At 51.9% G+C, this 22751-nt stretch overlaps 2 protein-coding genes across 2 annotated transcripts in view; one reads left to right on the top strand and one right to left on the bottom strand.

Moving 5' to 3' along the window:
• Positions 1-2223, top strand: part of LOC106814841 (ankyrin repeat and MYND domain-containing protein 2-like) — a 6378-nt gene extending 4155 nt beyond the window's left edge. The window contains exon 2 of the mRNA XM_014819202.1: positions 298-2223. Within this exon, the coding sequence (XP_014674688.1) occupies positions 298-1656 (1359 nt within the window). The 3' untranslated portion in view covers positions 1657-2223. The remainder of the gene's footprint in view (positions 1-297) is intronic.
• A 1950-nt stretch (positions 2224-4173) lies between these two features.
• The window catches only part of LOC106814840 (histone-lysine N-methyltransferase 2D-like), a 24758-nt gene continuing 6180 nt past the window's right edge, over positions 4174-22751 (bottom strand). Inside the window, exons 2-17 of the mRNA XM_014819200.1 lie at positions 21898-22190; positions 21139-21289; positions 20093-20252; positions 19042-19607; positions 18444-18616; positions 17912-18095; positions 16791-17192; positions 15388-15464; positions 15211-15330; positions 13550-13654; positions 12954-13130; positions 12364-12556; positions 12009-12154; positions 11098-11374; positions 9939-10588; positions 4174-7756 (exon numbers count right to left, since the gene is read on the bottom strand). Coding sequence (XP_014674686.1) covers positions 7475-7756; positions 9939-10588; positions 11098-11374; positions 12009-12154; positions 12364-12556; positions 12954-13130; positions 13550-13654; positions 15211-15330; positions 15388-15464; positions 16791-17192; positions 17912-18095; positions 18444-18616; positions 19042-19607; positions 20093-20252; positions 21139-21289; positions 21898-22190 — 3956 coding nt within the window. The 3' untranslated portion in view covers positions 4174-7474. The remainder of the gene's footprint in view (positions 7757-9938; positions 10589-11097; positions 11375-12008; positions 12155-12363; positions 12557-12953; positions 13131-13549; positions 13655-15210; positions 15331-15387; positions 15465-16790; positions 17193-17911; positions 18096-18443; positions 18617-19041; positions 19608-20092; positions 20253-21138; positions 21290-21897; positions 22191-22751) is intronic.

Here is a 22751-nt window from a genome sequence, read left to right as displayed (position 1 = left end):
CTCTCTCTCTCTCTCTCTCTCTCTCTCTCTCTCTCTCTCTCTCTCTCTCTCTCTCTCTCTCTCTCTCTCTCTCTCTCTCTCTCTCTCACACTCTCTCTCTCTCTCTCTCTCTCTCTCTCTCTCTCTCTCTCTCTCTCTCTCTCTCTCTCTCTCTCTCTCTCTCTCTCTCTCTCTCTCTCTCTTTCTCTCTCTCTCTCTCTCTCTCTCTCTCTCCCTCTCTCTCTCCCTCTCTCCTCTCTCGCCCCCTCCTCTCTCTCTCTGTCAGTGTAATTAACACCACGTCCTCTCTCTCCGCAGCTGATGCTCTCGCACGGCGCCGACATCAACAGCAACCGGCACGAGCACGGCTACACAGCGCTCATGTTCGCCGCGCTCTCTGGCAGCGAGGCTACGACGCGCGTGCTTCTCGAGTCCGGCGCACGCACGACGGCGACCAACTCCGTGCGGCGCACCGCCGCGCAGATGGCCGGCTTCGTCGGCCAGCACCGCGTCGTCGCTCTCATCAACAACTTCTACCCGCGCGACGAGCTCGCCTACTACACGCGCGCGCGCGGCCTCGACGCCGAGCCGAAGCTGCCGCCGCCGCTGCTCGGCCGCGTGCACGAGCTCGTGACGGCCGCCAACGTGCACCCGGTGAGCGTCGTGCGGCGGCTGCAGCGCGGCGGCGACTTGATGCTCGGCGAGCTGGCGCGCGTCGAGCGCGTGCTGCGGCTCGTCGCCGAACGCGAGTACCGATCGACGACCGAGCGCAACGACGTCGTCTCGCTGAAGATGCACTTCCTCGCGGAGATCTGCAAGGGATGCCTCGACTGGATGCGCGAGGCCGGCGGGGGAGGCGGCGCGGGAGGGGGCGCCGCCGATGCGGCGCGGCCGGAGGCGCTCGACTCGTACCTGCGGACGCTGCTGCGCGGCCGCGACGTCGACGGGTTTCCCGTCTACCTGGAGAAGTTTGTGCGGCAGGCGATCCGGAGCTATCCGTACCCGGACAGCGTGCTGCTGCAGCAGCTCGTGCGTGCCGTTGCGCCCGTCACCGTCGGCGACCACCCGACGGCGCTGACGTCACTCGCGGCGACGCTGTCGGGCCAGCGCAACGCGGACGACGATACGGGCGAGTGCGACACGTGCGGCAGCGACGGCGCGGCGAAGCGCTGCTCGGCGTGCCGCTGCGTCTGCTACTGCGATGTCGCGTGCCAGCGGCTGCACTGGTTCACGCACAAGCGCGTCTGCAAGACGCTCGCCGCGCAGCGGCGCATGGTGGAGGCGCGGCGCGAGCGGGAGACGCGCGAGCGGGAGGAGGGCGAGCGGGAGGAGGCGCGCCTGAAGGAGGAGGACGAGGCGTTCGAGCAGCAGTGCGAGGATGACGAGGCCGCGTACGTGACGGACGAGGAGGAGGAGGCGGCGGCGAGGAAGCCGCCGGTGGGAGGCGTCATCGAGACGCGGGAGGACGGCTCCGAACTCGTGCAGTGCCCCTTCACGGGCGCCGCCTACTGGATGAAGGACGGCAAGGTGTTCAACCCGGATGACGGGAAGGAGATGCAGCCGAATCCAGCCGACGTGGCCGTCACTTGCCCGTTCTCCGGGATGACACAGACAGAGGGGAAGGCGGGAGAAAATGCAGATCCCAGTCAAGTGCAGCTGGAAGTGAAGGAGGAGTGAGTCCGGGAATTCGATCCGGTTTCAGAGGGAGGATTTTGGACCTCAATTTGTTGGCATAGTCTAGCCTTTGTTGTCGTGTGGACAGTGTCTAGTGCATAGTGATCGTAGAAATTGATCTTATTTAAGGCCTTGTCTGTGTTTTTCTGTTCGTTTCCCTATAGGCCTAAACAGTCATTGGGTATTGTGCAATGCCGTCCGTTTAATTACAGCTACCGAGCTGGCAAATATGTGGAATCGATAGAATCATTAAAACGCACATAATTTAAGATTTCATATTGCTGAACGAGGCTGAAATAGGAGTGGAATAATATTATTGCTATTAATTTTTCTATTTGCTATTTTAAAAGGCATTCGCAAGAATATCGTATTGCGCAATCGTTTATAGCGCAACTCTGCTCCATATCTTTCCATTTTCCCCGTCCGTGTTTCCGTTAGATGTCGTAGAATTTTCTAGAATGTTCGTGGAATAGGTACAATAAGTCATCAAAGAGCATATATGTTAACGTTCAGCCAATTACTGCCTGTCATTATTCACCCCCCCCCTAAGATATATATAGCCAGTGGGTTGTAAGCAGCGGTCTTTTGTTCTATTGTTAACGATCGATTGATTGATCAGACAATACTGGGTAGGGGGGCAGGTGCGTGGGTCTGCCTGTGGGGGAGGGACGCCCGTGCCGCGTGCGTGCCCGGCGCCTCCTTCTAATCAACGTTAATTGACAGCAGATGTAGAAAGGATTTTCGTGACATCGAGAGTGGCTTGCTTCTGTTGCTGCTGCTCGGGTCGATATGTACCTATATATATACGTACGCCCAGCTGTACGCACATACAGTCAGGTCGTAGAGATGCCGTCGGCTAGCCGCACGTGGTTTGGGCGAAATTAATAAGATGGGAGTCTCTTGGGTGGGCACGCTGCATCAGACGATGAGGGATTTATAATGAGGCTATGAATTACGATCAGGATTATTTCGATATGATGACACTCCTGGTACGGCTGAGAGGGTCTATGTCCCCCAGGGTACTGCCGGAACGTACCCTGGGTACGGTCTGGTATACCGGAACGTACCCTGGTACTATCTAATATGCCGAACAGTACATCGCCTACTCCACTAACGAGTCTAGGGAGTTGCATACGCCTACTCCCTAACCCTAACCCTAACCATATCAAATAGTTACCAGGGTACGTTCCAGTATACCGGACCGTACCCAGGGTACGTTCCAGTATACCGGACCGTACCCAGGGTACGTTCCGGCAGTACCCTGGGGGACATAGACCCTATGAGCCCTGATACGATGATATAGTCAAGAGCTATTAATACCTTATTATTTAGCTCTTGATATAGTGTATGTATCATCCTATATGAATAGTTGTTATACGAGTATACACTGGGCAGATATTACTAATCTAGTCTGTTATATCAAGGAGGAATACAAAGCAAACGTTGGCAATATGATTAGTGTTATCATGAAAGTATCGTATCGGTAGTAAAATAAAATGAAAACAATATTTGTTTTTATTTACCCCTAAACATATCAGGAGTCTATCAAAATTGATAGACTCCTGAACATATATAGGTATAACGCATTGCACGTGTATGTGTACAATGTATAGATATCGTATCGACAGGAGTGAATAATAATAGATCTATCTATATTAGATCTCTTTTATTTATATAATAGATCTATTATTATTCGCTCCTGGTATCGACGATTCGACATACATTGTGCAGTATATGTCTATATATTATCAATATTGATAGACTCCTGGTAATATGTTTATAGATGTACATTGTCTTGATATGTCCTTGGTATTATCTATTCTTGATATATATATATGCATACCCGTTTTCCCGTTTGTTACCGTTTTGCTAACCTAACCAGGCTGCGTCAGAGTCAAGCTGACACCAATACACACGTCCTTCAATGTATAATTAGTTTCTTAGGGTTACTTTTTTTGTCTGCATTACTGCAGATGTATTTGGTCGACTTTAATTCGCTGCAGATATTATTATCCAGTCTTGATACAACTGTTTACCTGAGCGTTAGCTTACATGTCTGTTTGACTCATAGAAATAATATACTAGTTAGACTCTATATTATCAAGATATTATGTCTGTTATATATGTGTGCTTGTGTCCGTTTTATGTTGCATACCCTTGATAAAACGATAACTACTGTACAATAAACAAGGTCGTGTTGTTATTGATGATAATTAAATTGCTCGTATAGTTGCTATCTGTGGTTTATTTATCAGTTAAACGCCACTGCATCTTTTGTTTAGACCTTTTCACGTTGTACCTTGTGGCCAAAATATCACTAACATTATCAATTTACGTTCGACAAGGCATTTGCAGCACGTTTCTGAGATTACGAGATGAAATTATGACAAGGGATTTATTACACCACAGATCCTTTCCTTGTTCGTGGTTGTACTTGACAGTTGTATATTATAAAGACTAGCAGAGCCAGTCTACATTTCCTGTACAATTTACTCCAAAATAATACAAAGTGTGAAGCGATGTGTTACAGAGGATGGATTATTTATTATCGAATAATTCTTCCTCCACTTGCAGGCATGATGAAAAGCAAACTGAAGCTCCACGCCAGTAAACACAAAGACCATTTGACTGCATTCATTTTTAATATTACACTGTATTTCACTCGTCGGAAATGAACAAATTCGTTAAGTGTTTTTCTTTAAACATTTTACCTCGCTCTCGAGACTTCACGTTCGACTTTTGATCGGCAATGTTCCGTTTTTTTTTAATGACCAGCTCACGCTAACAGGTCACCCGCCCACAAATGACGAAACGTCCTTACAAAAATAGTAACCATTCGTTACCAGTGAGCACCTCTTTACAATCGGCCCCACCAGTGGGCGTGAGTCTACCCGCTATGATATATACACGATAACAATCTTGTGATCCGGGGAAGGGGGAGAGATAAGGAAACCATAGTGGCACGAGAGCCAGCATAAAGCGTACCCTAACCGCCGTCTTTCGCCTATAGCTGGGGAGGAGGTGAGGGAGGTATCTCGTACTCCGGAAAGTCAAGACCTGCGAATATCCGTCGCACCCCTTCCAGCAATATTCCTACACTTACGTCGCTGAATAAATGAATGTACGTACCTCCAGCGGGTAAAAATAAAGCGAAAAATTACCACAAAAACAAAGAAAAGGAAGGGGAACAAACCTTGAGCTCCCGAAGATTTGTGCGCCGCGGGGGAAAAATCAAACTCATATTTACAATCACGACAGCGGAATGCTCGGTCCCAGCACTTTTTTTTCAACCCACATCAATTTGGCAAAATAAATACATTGATGGGATCAGAAAGCTTGCAACGCCATAACGAACATACTAGAAAACTTAAGACACTCGGACGCACGCGCGCGTGATTTCTGCACACAAAACAAAAGAACGCTCTCGCGCGAGCAACGCTTAAACGGAAAAAACCGCTCGCGACACAAACTGACACTGAAAAAAAAAACCACAGGAAATCATACATGAGCATATATCACGACGGAACATAACAGTACGTGGGCCCAAGACACGCTAGTCGCATTTGAATAACGGAAAAAAAACATTAGCAGCAAAAAAACTACCGCTGGAGCCGACGCGCTATAGTGTCGCACCTGTCTTGCGGGAAAAATTCTCCGAGGCAAAAATCGAAGACAAACGACAAACAAGAGCATGCGATGTGGCCGCGCTGCCAGCGTCAACTGCTCCTGAGCGTACCTGAACGGGGACAACACAGGGGAATCTATACGCCTAGAGCGTGCTGCACACACGACAGTAACCAGTAACTAGTAACGGGGAGACAAGCTAACATTGCTCCTTCCCCCAACCTCTCTCTCTCTCTCTCTCTTTATCGTTCTCTCTCTCTCTTTATCACTCTCACTCTCGCTCTCTCTCTCTCTCGCACGAAATCTGTAAACCCGAATTAAAGTACATCAATCACCGAAAGCAACACAGGAAAAAAATAGCAAAAAAACGAGTATCCTATATATACAAGGGTGGCTGAGCCGGCAAACACACGCCGAAGTTACTCCGCCCATCACTCGAGGGCGCCACCGACAATGCAAAACAAGCCACCTGGTAGGCGCAATCTGTACAATGTTTAGCGAACAAACAAACGACATCACTGTTAAGTCGACTCTTGACTTAGAACTTAGAACTTAGAACTTAGAACGTTAAACTTAGAAGGAAATCGTACTCAAGCGCTCTCACACGCAAGCACAGACATCTACTACAAACACAAAACACAAACACGCGCACAAACACACTACTGACGATCTGATATGGCGCGAAGCTAGTTTATATATAGACACACACACGATAATTGCAAACCGGCAACACGGAGGGTGAACAAAACACAGAGACAGAGAGAAAGTGAGTGCGTGTCGCTGGTGGGGAGGGGGAGGGTAAGGTTACTAAAGGGCAGTACTAGCTTCACTACACCGCGAGTACTATTGCAAAAATACCCACTAACAACTATTATTTAAGAGCGCCGTAAACGATAAATGCTTGTAACGTCGGCGCCCGAACATCACCGCTGTCACTATGAACCTTGCATCCTCCTTACCCCTCCGTAAGCACGGACGCCGTATCTCGTTGCATCCTCCTCCGCGCATTTAATTTGCTCGGCGACGCGAATCTAAATTTCGCGCCATCGCGTTGCATCCTCGCGCGCGGGAAGGCAGAGGCTCCGGCGCTCCACTACTCACTACCGACAAACACGACGCATGCGCCAGCGCGGGGCCATGCTCACCTTGCACCACAAAACACAAAGAAACGCGCACTCTACGAACAACGTCAACGACGGGAACGCCTAGACTCGGACAAAGTTCAAGATGCAGCTTGAATTCCGCCTCGAAAGCCCTAATCGCTTGAATTCTAGCCCTAATTTGCTTAACGAGACCGCTCAGCCGAAGCCATGAAGCTAGCTCTCTGCCAGTGTAGCCCCTTCACTACTGTTGCAGGGATTTGCTGTAGTAGGAATGCAGCTACACTGGTAGGGCTACCTCAAACAAAGCTGAATGTACGACCTGGCAACAACTCCTTGGTCAGCGCAGCAGGGCAGCACAACCCCCCTCCCACGAGTCAACTCTAACAGTCTACAAGCCCACCTGGGCTACGTGGCACGCAATCGTTGAACCATATCACACTGGTAATCCATAATCAGTGAAACGATCAAAGCATTAATAGAAATGAAAAAACCTACGAAATAAACCACAAACACTTAGGAGCGTACGCATGCACCTAATAACGCTGCACCTGCCCGCCCTTAGTTAGTACTGAGAGATGCACACACGTCTTTTTACACACATTTTTTCCCTTTTGAGCTTTTCGTAAATGCCGACTGTAAAGTTCAGACGTAAATAGCAACAGAATGTCTTTGTCCTGCGTGTAACCATAAATAACCATAATGTACAACAACAACAACAACAACAACGACAGCAACAATACGAGGGAAAAAAGTCGTTTACACGAATGCTCGTTCAACCCAATTTACAAACACACGCGTGCAAACGCGCACGCGCACGCACACACACACAAACGCACACACACATACACACACACACACACAGACAAACGCACACACATATACACACGTGAACACATAAAGGGTGATTTTGGTCTCTATACTCGGCACCGCTCTGACAGCACTGCTCGCCTCGCTCGCGCTTCATTCTTAACTACTCGACAAATTGTCGCGACGATTCATTTCTCTACGTTTTGAACCCTGGAAACTCTGGAAAACTCGCTAAAAAACGACTAACTGACAAATCTCGCGACCTTCAAAAAACGCGGTGGCGCCCGCTAGTTTCCGGCGACCTGCGAGAGCCTCTCGAGTTCGTCGACGGTGAGCGCCTTCTGCGGCTGCGGCATAGGGGGCGCCTGCTTCAGCACGTCCTGGCCGAACCACTTGGCGAGTCCGACGGGCGACGAGCGGCTGACGGACATCTGAGGAGAGGCGAGGGAGGATGACGATGCCGACGATGCCGCGACGGGCAGGTTCAGGCTCAGACCGTGCATCGCTCGCTGCTGCTGCTGCTGCTGCTGCTGCTGCTGTTGCTGCTGCTGTTGTTGCTGTTGCTGCTGCTGAGAGAGAAAGATAGATACATCACGTTAGTACACGACTGGCTGACATTGTTATTGTTGTTGTTGTTGTTGCTGCTGCTGCTGCTGTTGTTGTTGTTGCTGCTGCTGAGAGAGAGAGATAGATACATCACGTTAGTACATGACTGGCTGACGTTGTTATTGTTGTTGTTGTTGTTGCTGCTGCTGAGAGCGAGAGAGATAGATACATCACGTTAGTACACGACTGGCTGACGTTGTTATTGTTTTTGTTGTTGTTGCTACTGCTGTTGTTGTTGTTGCTGCTGCTGAGAGAGAGAGAGATAGATACATCACGTTAGTACATGATTGGCTGACGTTGTTATTGTTGTTGTTGCTGCTGCTACCGTTGCTGCTGCTGCTGCTGCTGCTGTTGTTGTTTTTGCTGCTGCTGCCGCTGAGAGATAAGAGATAGATACAGAGACTCCCCGACTTACGAACGTTCAATGATACAAACAATTTGGCCTGAAGTCCATTAGTGTATAATGTCAATATTGGTGAATAAAAAGACACAATCGCCCCCCTGATTTTGACTTTCGCCAACTCCTGTGTTCACGTATATGTTTACACTATGTACACTTCTAGGTTACTCGATGTTCACACGTACATATACTACACTACCGTACAATACTGCAGGGGTCGAAATTAGCGGTATCCCGATATCCGCGGGATAGTAGATTCTTGTGTTGGATACCAGATTTCAATGCTTGGTATCCCGCAGGGATAGTAAAAAAAAATCGTCAAAATCGGGATGGTGGTTGTTGAGCATATTTGCATTGTATCAAGCGAACCAGAGAATGCGTCTAGACATATATATATACAACACATGTCGTTGTATATATCTATGGTCTAGACAATACGTCAATAAAATTTTACTATATTGTTCGATGTGAAGCACTCGCTTTCGCATCAAACATTATCAACAAGTCTCAGATTTAATGTGAAACGATGTTATACTGTTGAATAAATAAGTGAACGAATAAATGAATGAATAACCGAATACAAAGCACATATACAGTAGCAAGTGCTGGTGCCCTGTGGCAATGTCAGCCGTGCCATACGCGACACTCATGTTATTGTAAATTACTTTGTGTAAATGTCAGACGGTGCCCTGGCAACAGCCGGCGTCTAATTTCGCCACCGCCCCCCCTCCCTTGTATAATAATCGTGCTGTGCGCAGCTGACGCTTATATTATCTCATGGACTACGATATATATATATATACATATACAGGGTTAGAAACAGTCCAACCCTGCCCTCAAAAAGAGGGAGTCTGTAGCAAAATGAGGGAGTACACAGTCTGAAAGTTCAAAACTAAAGCACAACAACAATAACGCATGTGCGTATTTGAAGATTCATGCGATGCACGTCTGCCAAATTTTCTTTGGGCATTTGCTGAACAAAATACGGTAATTCCGTGAGGCCGTGCTCTGGAACGAACTTGTTAGTATAACAGAATTTTCAGGGAGTCCCACAGACTCCTGCAGATGTCAAATCAGACAGTAAATCACGGAGTATTTGACTCCGGACTCCCGTTAATTTTGCACCCTGTATATAATATATATATATATATTACATATTATATATATATTAATATATATATCGTCTCAGAGGACCATGTAAATGTCATGCTGCGCTTGTGGTTGCGGCGGCTCTGGCGATTGCTGCCGGAGCGCAAAACAAGCAAATGTCAGACGACGACACGACAGAACTCGATCACAAAATATCCCCGCTGTGGAACGTTGCGATTCCGGCCAGCCCTGTGTCTACTATTGGCAGCATGCGCCAAAAATCATTGACTTATTGTTTTTCCGAATACCGACATCCTGCACCTTCTACCGACACCCTGCACCTTCTACCGACATCCTGCACCTTCTACCGACACCCTGCACCTTCAACCGACATCCTGCACCTTCTACCGACACCCTGCACCTTCTACCGACACCCTGCACCTTCTACCGACACCCTGCACCTTCTACCGACACCCTGCACCTTCTACCGACAAAAAATAAGGACTATTAACTTATTAAGTACTTTTCTAAGGTTTTACCAAAAATAAGTACTAATAAGGGCCCTTATTTTATTTTTGGCAAAATAAGTACTTATAAGACTTTGGAAGACCCGCTACGAACCCTGACAATGCAGCACCGCCGTGTGATTCACTTACCTGCTGCTGTAGCTGCAGCTGCAGCTGCTGCAAGGCGAGCGGGTTCAGTCCGCGGAGCCGCGGGTCCATCCCGCCGCTGCCGCCGCCGGCCACGCCCCCTCGCATCTGCTGCGCGGCGGCGAGATGCTGCATGTGCCGCAGCGTCGTCGGGTTGATCATGTTGCGCAACAGCAGCGCCGCCTGCGCGGGCGTCATCGCCCCGCCGGCGCCCCCTGGCGTCGGCAGCTGCTGCGGCGGCACGATCGGCTGCGGCGGCACGATGGCGACAGAGCGCTGTGGCAGCGGCGACGCGTTCATCGCGCGCTGCTGCTGCTGCGCCACCAGGAGGCGCTGCTGCTGCTCGAGCAGCTTCCCGATGTCGGCCTGCGTCGCCATGGCGCCGCCGCCTCCTCCACCTCCGCCTCCGGGAATGCCGAGACCCTTCCCCTGCGGCAGCAGCGTCTGCTGCGGGAGGTTGAGGCGCGGCTGGTGCGGCGGGGACGTCTGCACGCCGCCGCCCTTCACGATCGGACGCCCGGCGCCACCTAGCATCTGCTGCTGCTGCTGCTGCTGCTGCTGCTGCTGCTGGGCGGCGGACATCTTGAGCAAGGCCTGGCCGGCGCTGATGCGTGGGGGAGACATCGGACTGCCGCGCTGCGGCGACAGTGGGTCTGCAACACACGAGCGAGAGCAGACACGTTACCACGGGAATTCACGCACGCACGCACACACAGACGCACGCACGCACGCACGCACGCACGCACGCACATGTACGCACAGACACGCACACCAGTCATTACACGCCGCCAACAGTGGACTGCAGAGCGACCGCACATATATAATATGCTATCATATTATATATGACATTGTGCTATACTGTAACAGAACTGTGGCCCGATACGGTAGACTGAGCGCATGTGACTTCATGTATACGCTGTTATATACGCTACGCTGCGCTGCCGGAGTAACTGCAGAGCCAATGCCAGCATTAACACAGTGTTTGCGAACGCACACATTCGCCATCACACACATTATACCGATCTAACAGCGTAACTGTAGAGCCAATGCCAGCATTAACATGTTGTTTGCGAACGCACACATTCGCTCTTACGCATATTACACGCGACCTAACATCGTAACATTAGCGCCGATGCTGGCGTCGCGGGAACGCGCGCGCTACCTTGCATATTGGGAGGCGGCGCCCCGACTGGCTTGTCGTCGGCGCGGTGATTGTGCATATTCTTCATGACGCTGGTCGGAGTGAACGCCGCGTTGACGCTCGTCTGCTGCTGGCGCCCTCCTCCTACGCCTCCACCGTGCTGCTGCTGCTGTTGGACGGGCGACTTAGAGCGCTGCAGCTCCACCTGCTGGCGGCGGCGGTAGTTCTCCTTCTGTTCCTCAAGCTTCTTCTTGATGAGCGCATTCTGCATGATGTTCTGCGTGTGCACAATCAGCTCCTGCGCACACCAGACAGGGGGCTTCAATGTTATGCCAAAACAAAATATAGGTGTGGTTACGGTTTCCCGACCGACCCTATTTATTCCCAGCGACCCTAAACATTTTATAGTCAATTTTCTTTAAAGTCCAAAAAAAAATGGAAAAAAAAATGAATTGGACAGTTCCTGCTTCAAAAGGCACAACACACATCCTTCGGACATGGCTCGTAAATAAAATATTTCAAGAAAATAAAATGTTTTCCCTACCTACCTACCCTATTTTTCCCCAGCATGTAATGGTAACCACACATGTATTTTGTTTTGGCCTTAGGGCTTTAGTATCGGGGGCTTCAACGTTAGGGCTTTCAGTAGTAGACTTCAGTATCGGGGTTCCAGTGTGTCAGGGCTTCATTGTTACACTTCAGTATTAGGGCTTAAGTACTGGGGTTCCACTCTTAAGGCTTCAGTGTTAGGGCTTCATTATTGGGATTCAACTGTTGTAGCTTCAGTGTTATGGGTTCAGTATTAGACTTAAGTATGAGAGCTTCAGTATAAGACTTCAATACAATGGCTTTAATATTGGGGATTTATTGTTATGTCTTCAGTATAAGGGTTTTACCATCAAGGCTTCAGTACTGGCACAGCGACAGCCTACCTGGGGTGAGGGCACTCGTGGGATCGGTGAGGTTGACTGTGGCACGTTAAGACCGACCGGCGGACCCTGCAGACTGCTCTGACCCATCTGCCCGGGATAGACGGGCGACGGCGCGTGAGGTAGCGCGGGCGGCTGCTGGATGAACCCTGCGACGTGAAAAATAGCAAGATTAAAAACGCACCAGTCTACCGAGCCGATCGGCGACAACGACACAAGAGTGAAAATGTGGCGATCGATCGAGCAGCGCCACCTAGGGGGATGCACGTCTTTCTCGCTCCTAAAAAATAACAAGTATGAGCGGCACATCACTTCATGCCTCCGCCACGGTGGGGGCGCCGTGAGGTCGGCAACTCACCTGGTAGCGGCGATGGGATCCGCTGCTGCTGCTGCTGCTGCTGTTGCTGCTGGTGCAGGTGTTGCTGGTGTAGGTGAAGAAAGTCGTGCGGCGACGCCCCGCGGCCGACCAATCCCTGAAACGACAGCGGCAGGCCCTGATTGGTGGGCGTCTGCGGCGACGGCGAGCGCTGGATCACCACAGAGGGCGCCATCTGTGCGAATATAATCAAGTCACAATCAGCACGAACGCGACTAGATGGCAAGCGCATGATTTCGTTAATAGATTATCAACAACTAACGGCGAAGAGAAGGCTGTTATCACGACCCCGAGCTGAGAAACATTGGAGATATTTTACGAGAACAAGGCTAATAAGCTAGTCACCATCGTAGCATGGCACGCAGCCAGCCACAAAAAAGTAAAGCAACAACACCGCAGCTGCAGCTGGCACTCTAACGAGGAGCCAGAAGGGCAGAAAATTAAAATAAGCCACAACTGAATTCTTTCCCGATTCTAGCATCGCTCCACCGTCACCGTAGGAGCGACGTGACACGAGAACAACGCTATCACGAACGAGCGCGAATGTTCGCCGCGCCGAGCGGTGGCGTCACCTGCTGCTGCTGCTGTCCGCGCAGGAAGCTGACAAGCTGCTGCTCCTGCGGCGTCATCGGTCGGTTGGGATTCATCAGCGGCAGGGTGTTGGGAACGTTGAGCTTGCTCATGCCCGCCGCCTGAGCAGCGGCCTGCGCCGCCGCCGCCGCGGTCGTCGTGGTCGGCGGAAGCAGCTCCTGAAGAAGGGGAGGGAAATGATAACATCACAAGTGATCAACTAGAGGGTGAAGACGGCGCACACACAGGAGGAGGGAGGAGAGAGAGAGAGAGAGGAGAGAGAGAGAGAGAGAGAGAGAGAGAGAAAGAGAGAGAAAGAGAAAGAGAGAGAGAGAGTGAGAGGGCGAAAGAGCGAGAGAGAGAGAGAGAGGGAGAGAGGGAGAGAGAGAGAGAGAGAGAGGGAGAGACACACATAGAAGAAGAAGGAAGAGTAAATGAGTGCGTCTGCGACAGTTAGAGCGTGAGCAAATTTATGTGTGCGTTAGAGAGAGAAGGGGGGGGAGAGTGGTTGGTGAGAGCAGGAAAATAAGAGACGTGAAGAAAGAAAGAGAGAGAGAGAGAGAGAGAGAGAGAGAGAGAGAGAGAGAGAGAACAATACCTTTAGTAGGTCCTGCTCATGCATCGGGCGGCCGTGCAGGGGCCGGGAACCTGGACTGTGGTGCTGCCCTGCCGGGGCTCCACCGGCGTGAGCCTGCAAATCACCCTAGAGTCAATGCGCAACGTGAGTGAAGCCTGTGGTGCTGCTGCTGCTACTATCACTACCACCACTACTGCTGTTACTGTCACTGATACTGCTGCCACTGCTAGTACCGCTGTTACTACTACTACTGCTGCTGCTACTACTACTATCACTACCACCACTACTGCTGTTACTGTCACTGGTACTAGTACTGATACTGCTGCCACTGCTAGTACCGCTGTTACTACTACTACTGCTGCGCGCTGCCTACTGTCACTTCGGTACTAGTACTGATACTGCTGCCACTGCTAGTACCGCTGTTACTACTACTACTGCTGCTGCTACTGTCACTGGTACTAGTACTGATACTGCTGCCACTGCTAGTACCGCTGTTACTACTACTACTGCTGCCCTCTGACTGTCACTCGTAACTAGGACTGAATTACTGCTGCCCACTGCTAGTACGCTGTTTCACTACTGCTACTGCTGCTGCGTACTGTTACTACTCTGCTTTGCTGATGCCTGACTGAACAATTTCTTATAACGTAGCTTCATAACCTTCCCCCCCCCCAACCCCACACCCAGTGCTACCACCGCTACTATATCACAAAGCCCCTCCCCCCACACACGCTGCGCGCATGCACGCGATAACGCTGGCAGCTGCCTCGTACTATGCTGCTGATGGGAAGATACCATGGTTCATTACGGGACTGAAAATTTTCTTCAAGGGACTTTTCAAGGACATTTATCCGAAATTCCAAGGACATTTTATCGGAATTCATACACAGAAAACAAGAACATACCTAGATTAATTAATAACCCCATTCTATCACTGTCATCCTTTAAACGTACCTGGATCACATTAATAACCCTTTCTAAACACTCGGCACTTCTACAACAGACCGTTGATTTAATGACTTACCTGCTAATTCCGTGATCGATCCTTCTAAAACCCCGCCGCTCGTCCCTGATCGTGTCTACTAGGCGTTTGCTTCCTAAAGCTCATGTTAACGCAATTTTTATTGAGGTTTCGCCATCTATTGATGGTACAAAATTTCTTTTTTATTGTACAGGCAAGAATTCTGTCTAAAGAATTCCATCCTCTCTCATGAAATTCAAGACTTTTTCAAGCACCAAACATCAACATTTACTAGCATTCACTGCTACTTCTTCAAGCGACTCTCCAATTTCAAGCGACTTTTCAAGGAGCCTGCGACCACTGTGGGCATACTAGGCAACCTCTCGCTACTCAACTCCACTACTGACCTACTGCTGCGCTGCTCCTGATACTAGACCCTCCCCACCTCCGCCACTCGAGTGGACCGTACCAGTGAAAGAAATACACGCGGGGCTCAGGGCGATTTTACGCCCGCCCGACAAATTGCCAAAAGCGGCCCCCGTAAATGCATGCGAAGCTCGCAATCGCAAACAAAATTTCGGGTAGAGTTCGCTATTTCGTCCAATGCATGCGAAGCTTAAACCAAGCCTGAGCACGCCCAAAACAATAAATTCGAACATTTTCTGCGCTGGAACGTACCGTGGACCACCGGCGGATTCACCCTGCGCCGAGGATGACTCACCTGGCCGGGCTTGACGAGCGTCGTTTCCAGCTGTTCCGTGTATGCCTTCACCGTCTCAGCAGCCTGCTGAAGACGATCCATCTCCTGCTGCTGCCGGCCCGCCATCCGCCCCCCGCCGCGCTGCCGCGGGTCGGTAGTGCTGGCTCACTCGCTGCGGGTGGCGCAACCCTGACGGGCCGCCGCCGCCCATCGACCATGCCCTGCATGCTGGCCTTTCCCCGAGGGCTCCGCAGCTCTTAGCCTTGCCGCCATCACTGCAACGAGACAGTGGAAGACTGCGCGGTGAGACATGACTGGCGCCCAGCACCATGCGGCTTCTGAGACGCAGAGGCGGTCGGTGAGCACGCGCCGCCGTGTGGACTGGCGACCGCACACGGTTGGCACGCGCGCGTGAGACCCCGAGGCCACGGCCGTCGTTAGACCGCTGGCGGTGAGACACGCAGCCGCGGGTAGGACACCGAGGCAAGGTAGCGACCTCGAGACCACGGTGAGACACGAAGGCTGGTGAGACGCGGCCGCGGCTGAACTCCGAGACACGGGTTGAAGACACGGAGTGCCTGCGTCGAGCGACGCGCGGGGGAGCACACTGAAACGGCGGTGAGACACGCGGCGGTGAGACCGCGCAGGCTGAGATACGACGACACGCGGGAGACACGAGGCGGGTTGAGACGCGCGGCGTGAGACACTCCGAGGCGGGTGAGACACGAGGCAGGTGAGACTCGAGACACGGTGAGACACGAGGCTGGTGAGACGCGCGGTGAGACATGAAACGGGTGAGACACGAGGCGGGTGAGACGCGCGGTGAGACACGAGGCCGGGGTGAGACACCGAGGCGGGTGAGACTCGCCAGCACCACCGCGTGAGACACGAGGCTGCGTGAGACGCCGCTCGCGTGAGAATCGAGACACGGTGAGACACGAGGCGGGCGAGACACGCGGCGAGACTCGAGACACGGTGAGACTCGAGACACGGTGAGACTCGAGACACGGTGAGACTCGCGACACGGTGAGACTCGAGACACGGTGAGACTCGAGACACGGTGAGACTCGAGACACGGTGAGACTCGCGACACGGTGAGACTCGAGACACGGTGAGACATGCGGTGCGACGCGAGAAGCGCTAACGATTGACGCGAACAAACGCTGAGACGTCGACGTTCAAAACAGTAAAATACGTGACACAATTATTCGTTCAAAAAGACCAAGTGAATCGCGTTGACATCTAGCACAGCGAGCTACAGTCGCTCCGCATTCGATGGAGACGTCACCCATTCCGTAACAGGGACTGCACTGCATTAATCAGTCGTCATTACCGAAGTTTCCCGTTCAAAATTTAAAGACAAGTCAACACTTCGCACGCATGTATGTAAGATAAACACATACATTATGTGCATATCATAGACATAACATGCATACAAAGTAAGTAAGTAAATGCACGGTTCCAAGAGAATGCCAAAAGCAAGTGCAACACGCTGTGGTTTTCGATACTGCGAGCGAAGTCGGGCGTCCGTGACGCGACGGCGCACACACCGGAGGGCGCCGGCGCGGCGCGGTTGCCACGACGACGACAGAGATGCTTACTCTGCTCCTTCAGGAAGCTGTTGTTCGTTGCGAGATTCTCGTTGATGTGCGCGCCAGCGCCCTGCAGCAGCGAGAGGATGTTCACACCCTGCTGCTGCTGCTGCTGCTGCTGCTGCTGCTGATGTTGCTGCTGCTGCTGCTGCTGCTGCTGCTGCTGCTGCTGATGCTGTGAAGCAAGCAGCGGTGCAAGACCACCATGCAGCGACGCCGATCCCATCGCGACCCCTGCCTGTCCATGCTGCTGCTGCTGCTGCTGTTGATGCTGTTGATGTTGCTTCTGCTGCTGCTGCTGCTGTTGATGCTGCTGATGGGGAGCTCCGTATGGGATGTTGAAGACGTGCTGCTGGTTGGGGAAGTCCGGCGTCGGCGACGCGATGACGGGGCTCTTGTTGCCGTCGAGGTCTGCGAGACAAGACGCGGATTGAAACGTCGACCGACAGGATCGCCTCCACGCGACCTTCAATTTTGCAACCGCGAGCCGTCTATCTAAGCAAGACGAACCTTTCCCCCTGGATGTTGTTACTAGACTGGTCAATTTACACCAGTTGTGCGTGATTTTCACACACACACGCCAAAATGTCAAGTTAAAAGCAGTTTGTTGCCGAAAATCATCGACAATGGTTTGGCTAGAGTGGCCTCTCAATCACACCAAAATGATGGGTTAATTGTAAAGCTACATAGAATTTATGTAACTATACTATACATACTGACATACTAGCAAACGTTGATTACCATTTCAATGCTCGCTAGTGCGATGCAGGCACAATAACTGCGTATGCCATGTATACGCGCAACCCTAGGACAACCATTCCATTATGCATGGAAATGACTAATGCGCATTTGTAATGGTAACACGAGTACAGTAACACATTCTATAAGTACGTTGGTAAAATCAATTTGCTTGCATGTAGGAGAGAGGGGCGAAATAAGAAAGGATCCAAGGAAGAAAGGTTGAGGAAGCAGAATAAAGCATATAAATAGATGGACGAGGAAAATAAGAGACGACAGAAGAGGAAAAAATATAATAGATGAAAGAGGGGGAGGAGGAGGAGGGCGAGAAGAAAGCACGGAAAAACATAGCAGAAGAGGAATGCATCGTGGTGGCAGCGGCGTTCACTCACCGTTCAGCATGTCGTAGAGTAACAGCTCCTCATGCATTGATGATCGCCGGCTGCCACTGTGGCTGCTCGCACCACCGCCCCCACTCCCACCGTGGCTGTCCTGCCGGTGGAACCAGTGGCTGAAGCGGCTGACCGACTGACCGCCGCGCGCGCTCGTGTCCTCAGCTTCCAGGTTCGTCAGGTTCTGCGAGAAGATGAAGAAGATGATTAAGAAGACGAAGAGGATGATAAAGAATATAAAGAAGATGATGATGAGGAAGGTGAAGAATATAAAGACGTGGAGAACAAGATGATGATGATGGTGAAGACACAAACTGTGTCAGATAACAAGCACTCAATCGTCTGCAACTCTTTTCATCTCGAGCGTCTTCCGTTACGTTCACAACTTGAAACGTCACAAATTTGTTATGCTATCGACGTGTTCTTTCCCGTTAACTTTAGGACGATCGCAGGTCACAAGTGTGAACGTGCTGCTGTTCGTAGAGGGAGAAAGGGATCAGAAGACCGTGTGAGATGGCGGGCATACACTCACAGACGTGAATCCTGGCAGCCCGTCAATGTTGAAGAACTGATTGAAGTCAAAGTTGTCGCCTTGCTGCGTCGGCGCCTTCTCCGCCTGACTGCCGTCGCGCGACGCTGCAGGGGGAGGCCTCTCCACCGGCTCCGTCTTTCCCTCTTGCTTCTTTTCCACTGACGCATTCGAGTCTACAGAATAGATGGCGAGGAAGATACTAAAACGGCAGACCTATTCTATAGTATTATTATTCTTACTATTAATAATATTATCATCATCATGATTATTTCTAGTACTACTATTAATTGTTAGTCTACTCTGTATACAGGCAGTGTGGAACAGGCACGACAATGACAGTAGCAGGGGTAGAAATTAACTTTTGAACCTGGGAGTCCAACGGACTCCCTGCCCTCAAAAAGAGGGAGTCCGCGGCAAAATGAGGGAGTCCGCAGTCTGAAGTAAAAATACGGTAATTCCACAAGGCCGTGCTCCAGAACGAACTATTTAGTTACTATTTTCAGGGAGTCACACGAACTCCTGCATATGTCAAATCAGTAAATCAAGGAGTATTTGACTGCGGACTCCCGTTAATTTTGCACCCTGGAGTAGTGCAAACCTTTGCTCGGTGCCTCCTTCCCAGCCTTCTCTGCCCGACTCTCCTTCTGCTTCTTCCCCGTCGCCTCCTCCGCGTTGCGTGCCTCCTCCCTCTCCGGCTCCTCCCTCCTCGCCGCCGCGGGCTTCCCCTTCCTCTTCTTCTCGTGCTCGTCGAGGCCGTGCAGCTCGATCGTCTCGTGCTGCGACGCCGGACCCGCCGAGAACCACTCCGGCTCCTCCTCCTCCTTCGCGTGCCGCTGCCCGCGCCCCGACCGGTGCTCCCCTCCTCCGCGTCGCTCCGACGCCGCGTAGTCACGCTTGAAGCCGCGCGGCGCGGCGTCGCGCTCGCGGTCCTGCCTCCAGTCGCGGCCGTCGTCGCGGTCGTAGCGCCCGCCGCCGCCGCCGCCGCCGCGGCGCTCGTAGGGGGCGTCGCGGAGGTCGCGCGCGTCGCGGTCGCGGAGGTCGCGTGCGTCGCGGTCGCGTGCGTCGCGGTCGCGAAGGTCGCGCGGGTCGCGGCTGACGATGCGGCCGCTGCCGACGCGCCGCTGACCCCCGGGCTCCTTCTCACGCAGGTCCCGGTCCCTGTAGCTGCAACGACAACGCGCGGGGGAGGTTGAGTAACAAAGTCGACGCAAAAAGCAACGAGGACAGGTGCGTTTGAGTAACGAAGTCGACGTAAAAATCAACGAGGACGGGTGCGTTTGAGTAGCGAAGTCGACGTAAAAACTTTTCGAGTGACGACATGTCTCACTCTAGGGGTCCCACAGGGAACGACTGCCGGGCGGAGTCGTGTGCATGTACGCACGACAGTCACACGTGTTAAATATTATTGTTCTGAGTTGACAGTCTGTCACAGTTGATAAATAGTTGATAAATTTACGATACGCATGACTTTTAAATTCGACACGTTTAACTTTCCTCATTTACTTTCAGAAACATAACGTCAGTCATAACTTCACCACAATCCCATCAACGGTCTACAATAAAAATGCATTAACGTTAACACTAACGTTAAGACCAATAGTGTTTCCGACAACGAGCGCTTCGTGAGCGCCGCGCTGAGAGATGCTCACCTGTCGTCGCCAGCGCGCGTCGACTCGGAGGGCGTGGTCGGGCGGCGGCCGAGCGAGCGCGAGATGCCGGGCTCGACGTGGCAGCCCGTGCCAAAGCTGCGACGCTGCGGACTCAGCACGATGTCGTCTCGCTCCTCATCACGCAGACGCTCCTTCGGATCTGCAACACGCGGCGAACGAGATGAGAGGGAGAGAGAGGAGGGAGAGAGGGGAGGAAGGAGAGAAGGGAGGAGGAAGAGAGGGGAGAAGGGAGAGCAGGGAGAAGGGAGAGAGGGGAGGGAGAAAGGGGAAAAGGATAAGAGGGAAAAAAGAAAAGAGGGGAGGAGGGAGGGAGGGAAAGGAACTGGCAAGGAGAGTAAGGAGAGAAACTACAGCAAGTAAGGAAAACAACTCCAGCAAGCAAGGAAGGCAACCACACAAGGTTTCTTCTGAGAGAAAATTTGACAAAGGAGGTAATGGCCAGTTTGGGAAAAAACGCGCATGATGGATTCAAATACAGGATGTATTGATATACTTACAGGTATATTTAGATACAGAATATACTTATCAGTAAATACAGAAACATTTCCACAACGGCGATGTTAAATTTGACAACAGCGGTGCGCCACTGTGCCTCTTATGTATAAGAAACCCTGCACAGCAAGTAAGAAGGGCAACTGCACCAAGTAAGGAGAGCTACCATGGAAAGTAAGCTAGGCAACCACAGCAAGTAAGGAGCTAATCACAGCAAGCAAGGAGGCAACAGTGGCAAGCACGTCGCTTGGCATCAGTGCAGCCATGAACCCCCCTCCCCCTCCTCCCTCCTCCCCGCTCGCGCCACAGGAACCAGTGAAAAAAATACACGGGGGGCTCGGGGCGATTTAGCCCCCGAAATGCCAAAAAGAGCCCCGGAAATGCCAAAAAGAGCCCCCGTAAATTTGCATCTAGAGTTCAATGCAAACCAAATTTTAGAGTGCTATTTTCATGCACGCGAGCTTGAAAAGTAGACCCCGAAAAATTAATTTAAATTTTTCCCCTGACAGGAACGTTAGCGCCAACTGCCATACCTGAAGTCTTCCTCTTCAGACCAAGTTCGCGGTCGAGGTCGGGCAGCTGCTCTCGCTTCGGCCGGCCCTCCTTGTCGAAGGGAGAGTCGACGCGGGTCTTGCCGGTGCACCAGCGGTCCGGGTCCCACAGTCCGCTGGCAGAGTCGAAGGCCTGCCGAAGAAAGGACGACGCGGCCGAGTCAAGCATCCGTCAAGCGTGCGTACACACACGGTTATACAGACACATACGCGCCCGCATGCACGCACGTACACGCACACATGCGCGCATGCACGTATGCACGTGCACTACTGCATGCAACCTCGCTCAAGATCACTTACACCTGTACAATTCATCGTCGTTCTTGTTGATGGCACTCGACCTCGATCCCGGTTCCCGGCCTCGAAGACGTTACCCGCCAACGACACTGACCTCAGAGAGGATCACCCCAACCTTCACCCCCAGACACTGACCTCAGAGAGGATCCCCCCAACCTTCACCCCCTGTCACTGACCTCAGAGAGGATCACCCCAAACTTCACCCCCAGACACTGACTTCAGAGAGGATCCCCCCAAACTTCCCCCCCAGACACTGACTTCGGAGAGGATCCCCCCAACCTTCACCCCCAAACACTGAACTCAGAGAGGATCCCCTTAACCTTCACTCAATTTTCCCCAACCTTCACCCACCGACCTTCATCCCCGGACACTGACCTCAAAGAGATCACCCACCAACCTTTTCACCCCTCAGACACTCGCTGACCTTCACCCCCAGACACTGACCTTGGAGAGGAAGACGGGTCGTTTCTTGGAGACGCCGAGGCTGCGCATCTTCAGCAGGTCGCTGCGGCTGTACTGGTACTCCGGCAGCGGCCCCGGCGTGCCCTCTCGGCTCGACCCGCCGCCGCCGTCTCCCTCCTCCGAGCCGCCGCCTCCGCCTCCGCCATCACCTCCCCCTCCTCCTCCTCCCTCCTCGCTGCCCGTGTTGCTCGCGGAGGAGCCTGCACTCGAGAGCGCTTCCTTCTCCTCCTCATCCTTTGCTTTCTCCTCGGCTGCTGGTGCCGGCGGCAGAGGCGCTGCGGCGAAAAACAAGGGAGGAGATCGTTAGGAACGTTCAATTTTTGGAGTTTTCTTTTGGGGTGGGACTTTTTTCTTGCAGTTTGATTCAAAATTTGTGGGTGCTGCACAGCGAGCCGTGAGTAAATACGGGTTAGGAGAGAAGAACGTAAAGGAAAAGGGGAGGTTTTCTTCATATTGGGACGAAATGCTACAGAAGTCAGGGGTCGAAATTAGCGGTATCCCGATATCCGTGGGATAGTAGACTCTTGTGTTGGATACCAGATTTCAACGTTTGGTATCCTGCCAGGATAGTAAAAAAAAATCGTCAAAATCGGGATGGTGGTTGTTCAGTTATCAACTTTATACGGCAGCGCATCTGAGCGAGTGCGCGCGATCTGAGCGGGCTCAGGCACCCTTAGTCCCTTACTATATGCCACACTAGCGTTATACAGCAGGCATAGCATTTTTATTTGCAAGTGCAAGCGTAAGCGTGGCCGATGTTGATCATAAATGTGATGTGTATACGTTGTATCAAGCAAACAAGACAATGCGTCTTACTCAGGTCTAGACAATACGTC

The sequence above is a fragment of the Priapulus caudatus genome, unplaced genomic scaffold (assembly GCF_000485595.1).
Source record: "Priapulus caudatus unplaced genomic scaffold, Priapulus_caudatus-5.0.1 Scaffold989, whole genome shotgun sequence".
Taxonomy (NCBI): domain Eukaryota; kingdom Metazoa; phylum Priapulida; class Priapulimorpha; order Priapulimorphida; family Priapulidae; genus Priapulus; species Priapulus caudatus.
Note: the sequence above shows the minus strand (reverse complement) of the source record. Positions and strands in the feature narration are given on the sequence as shown.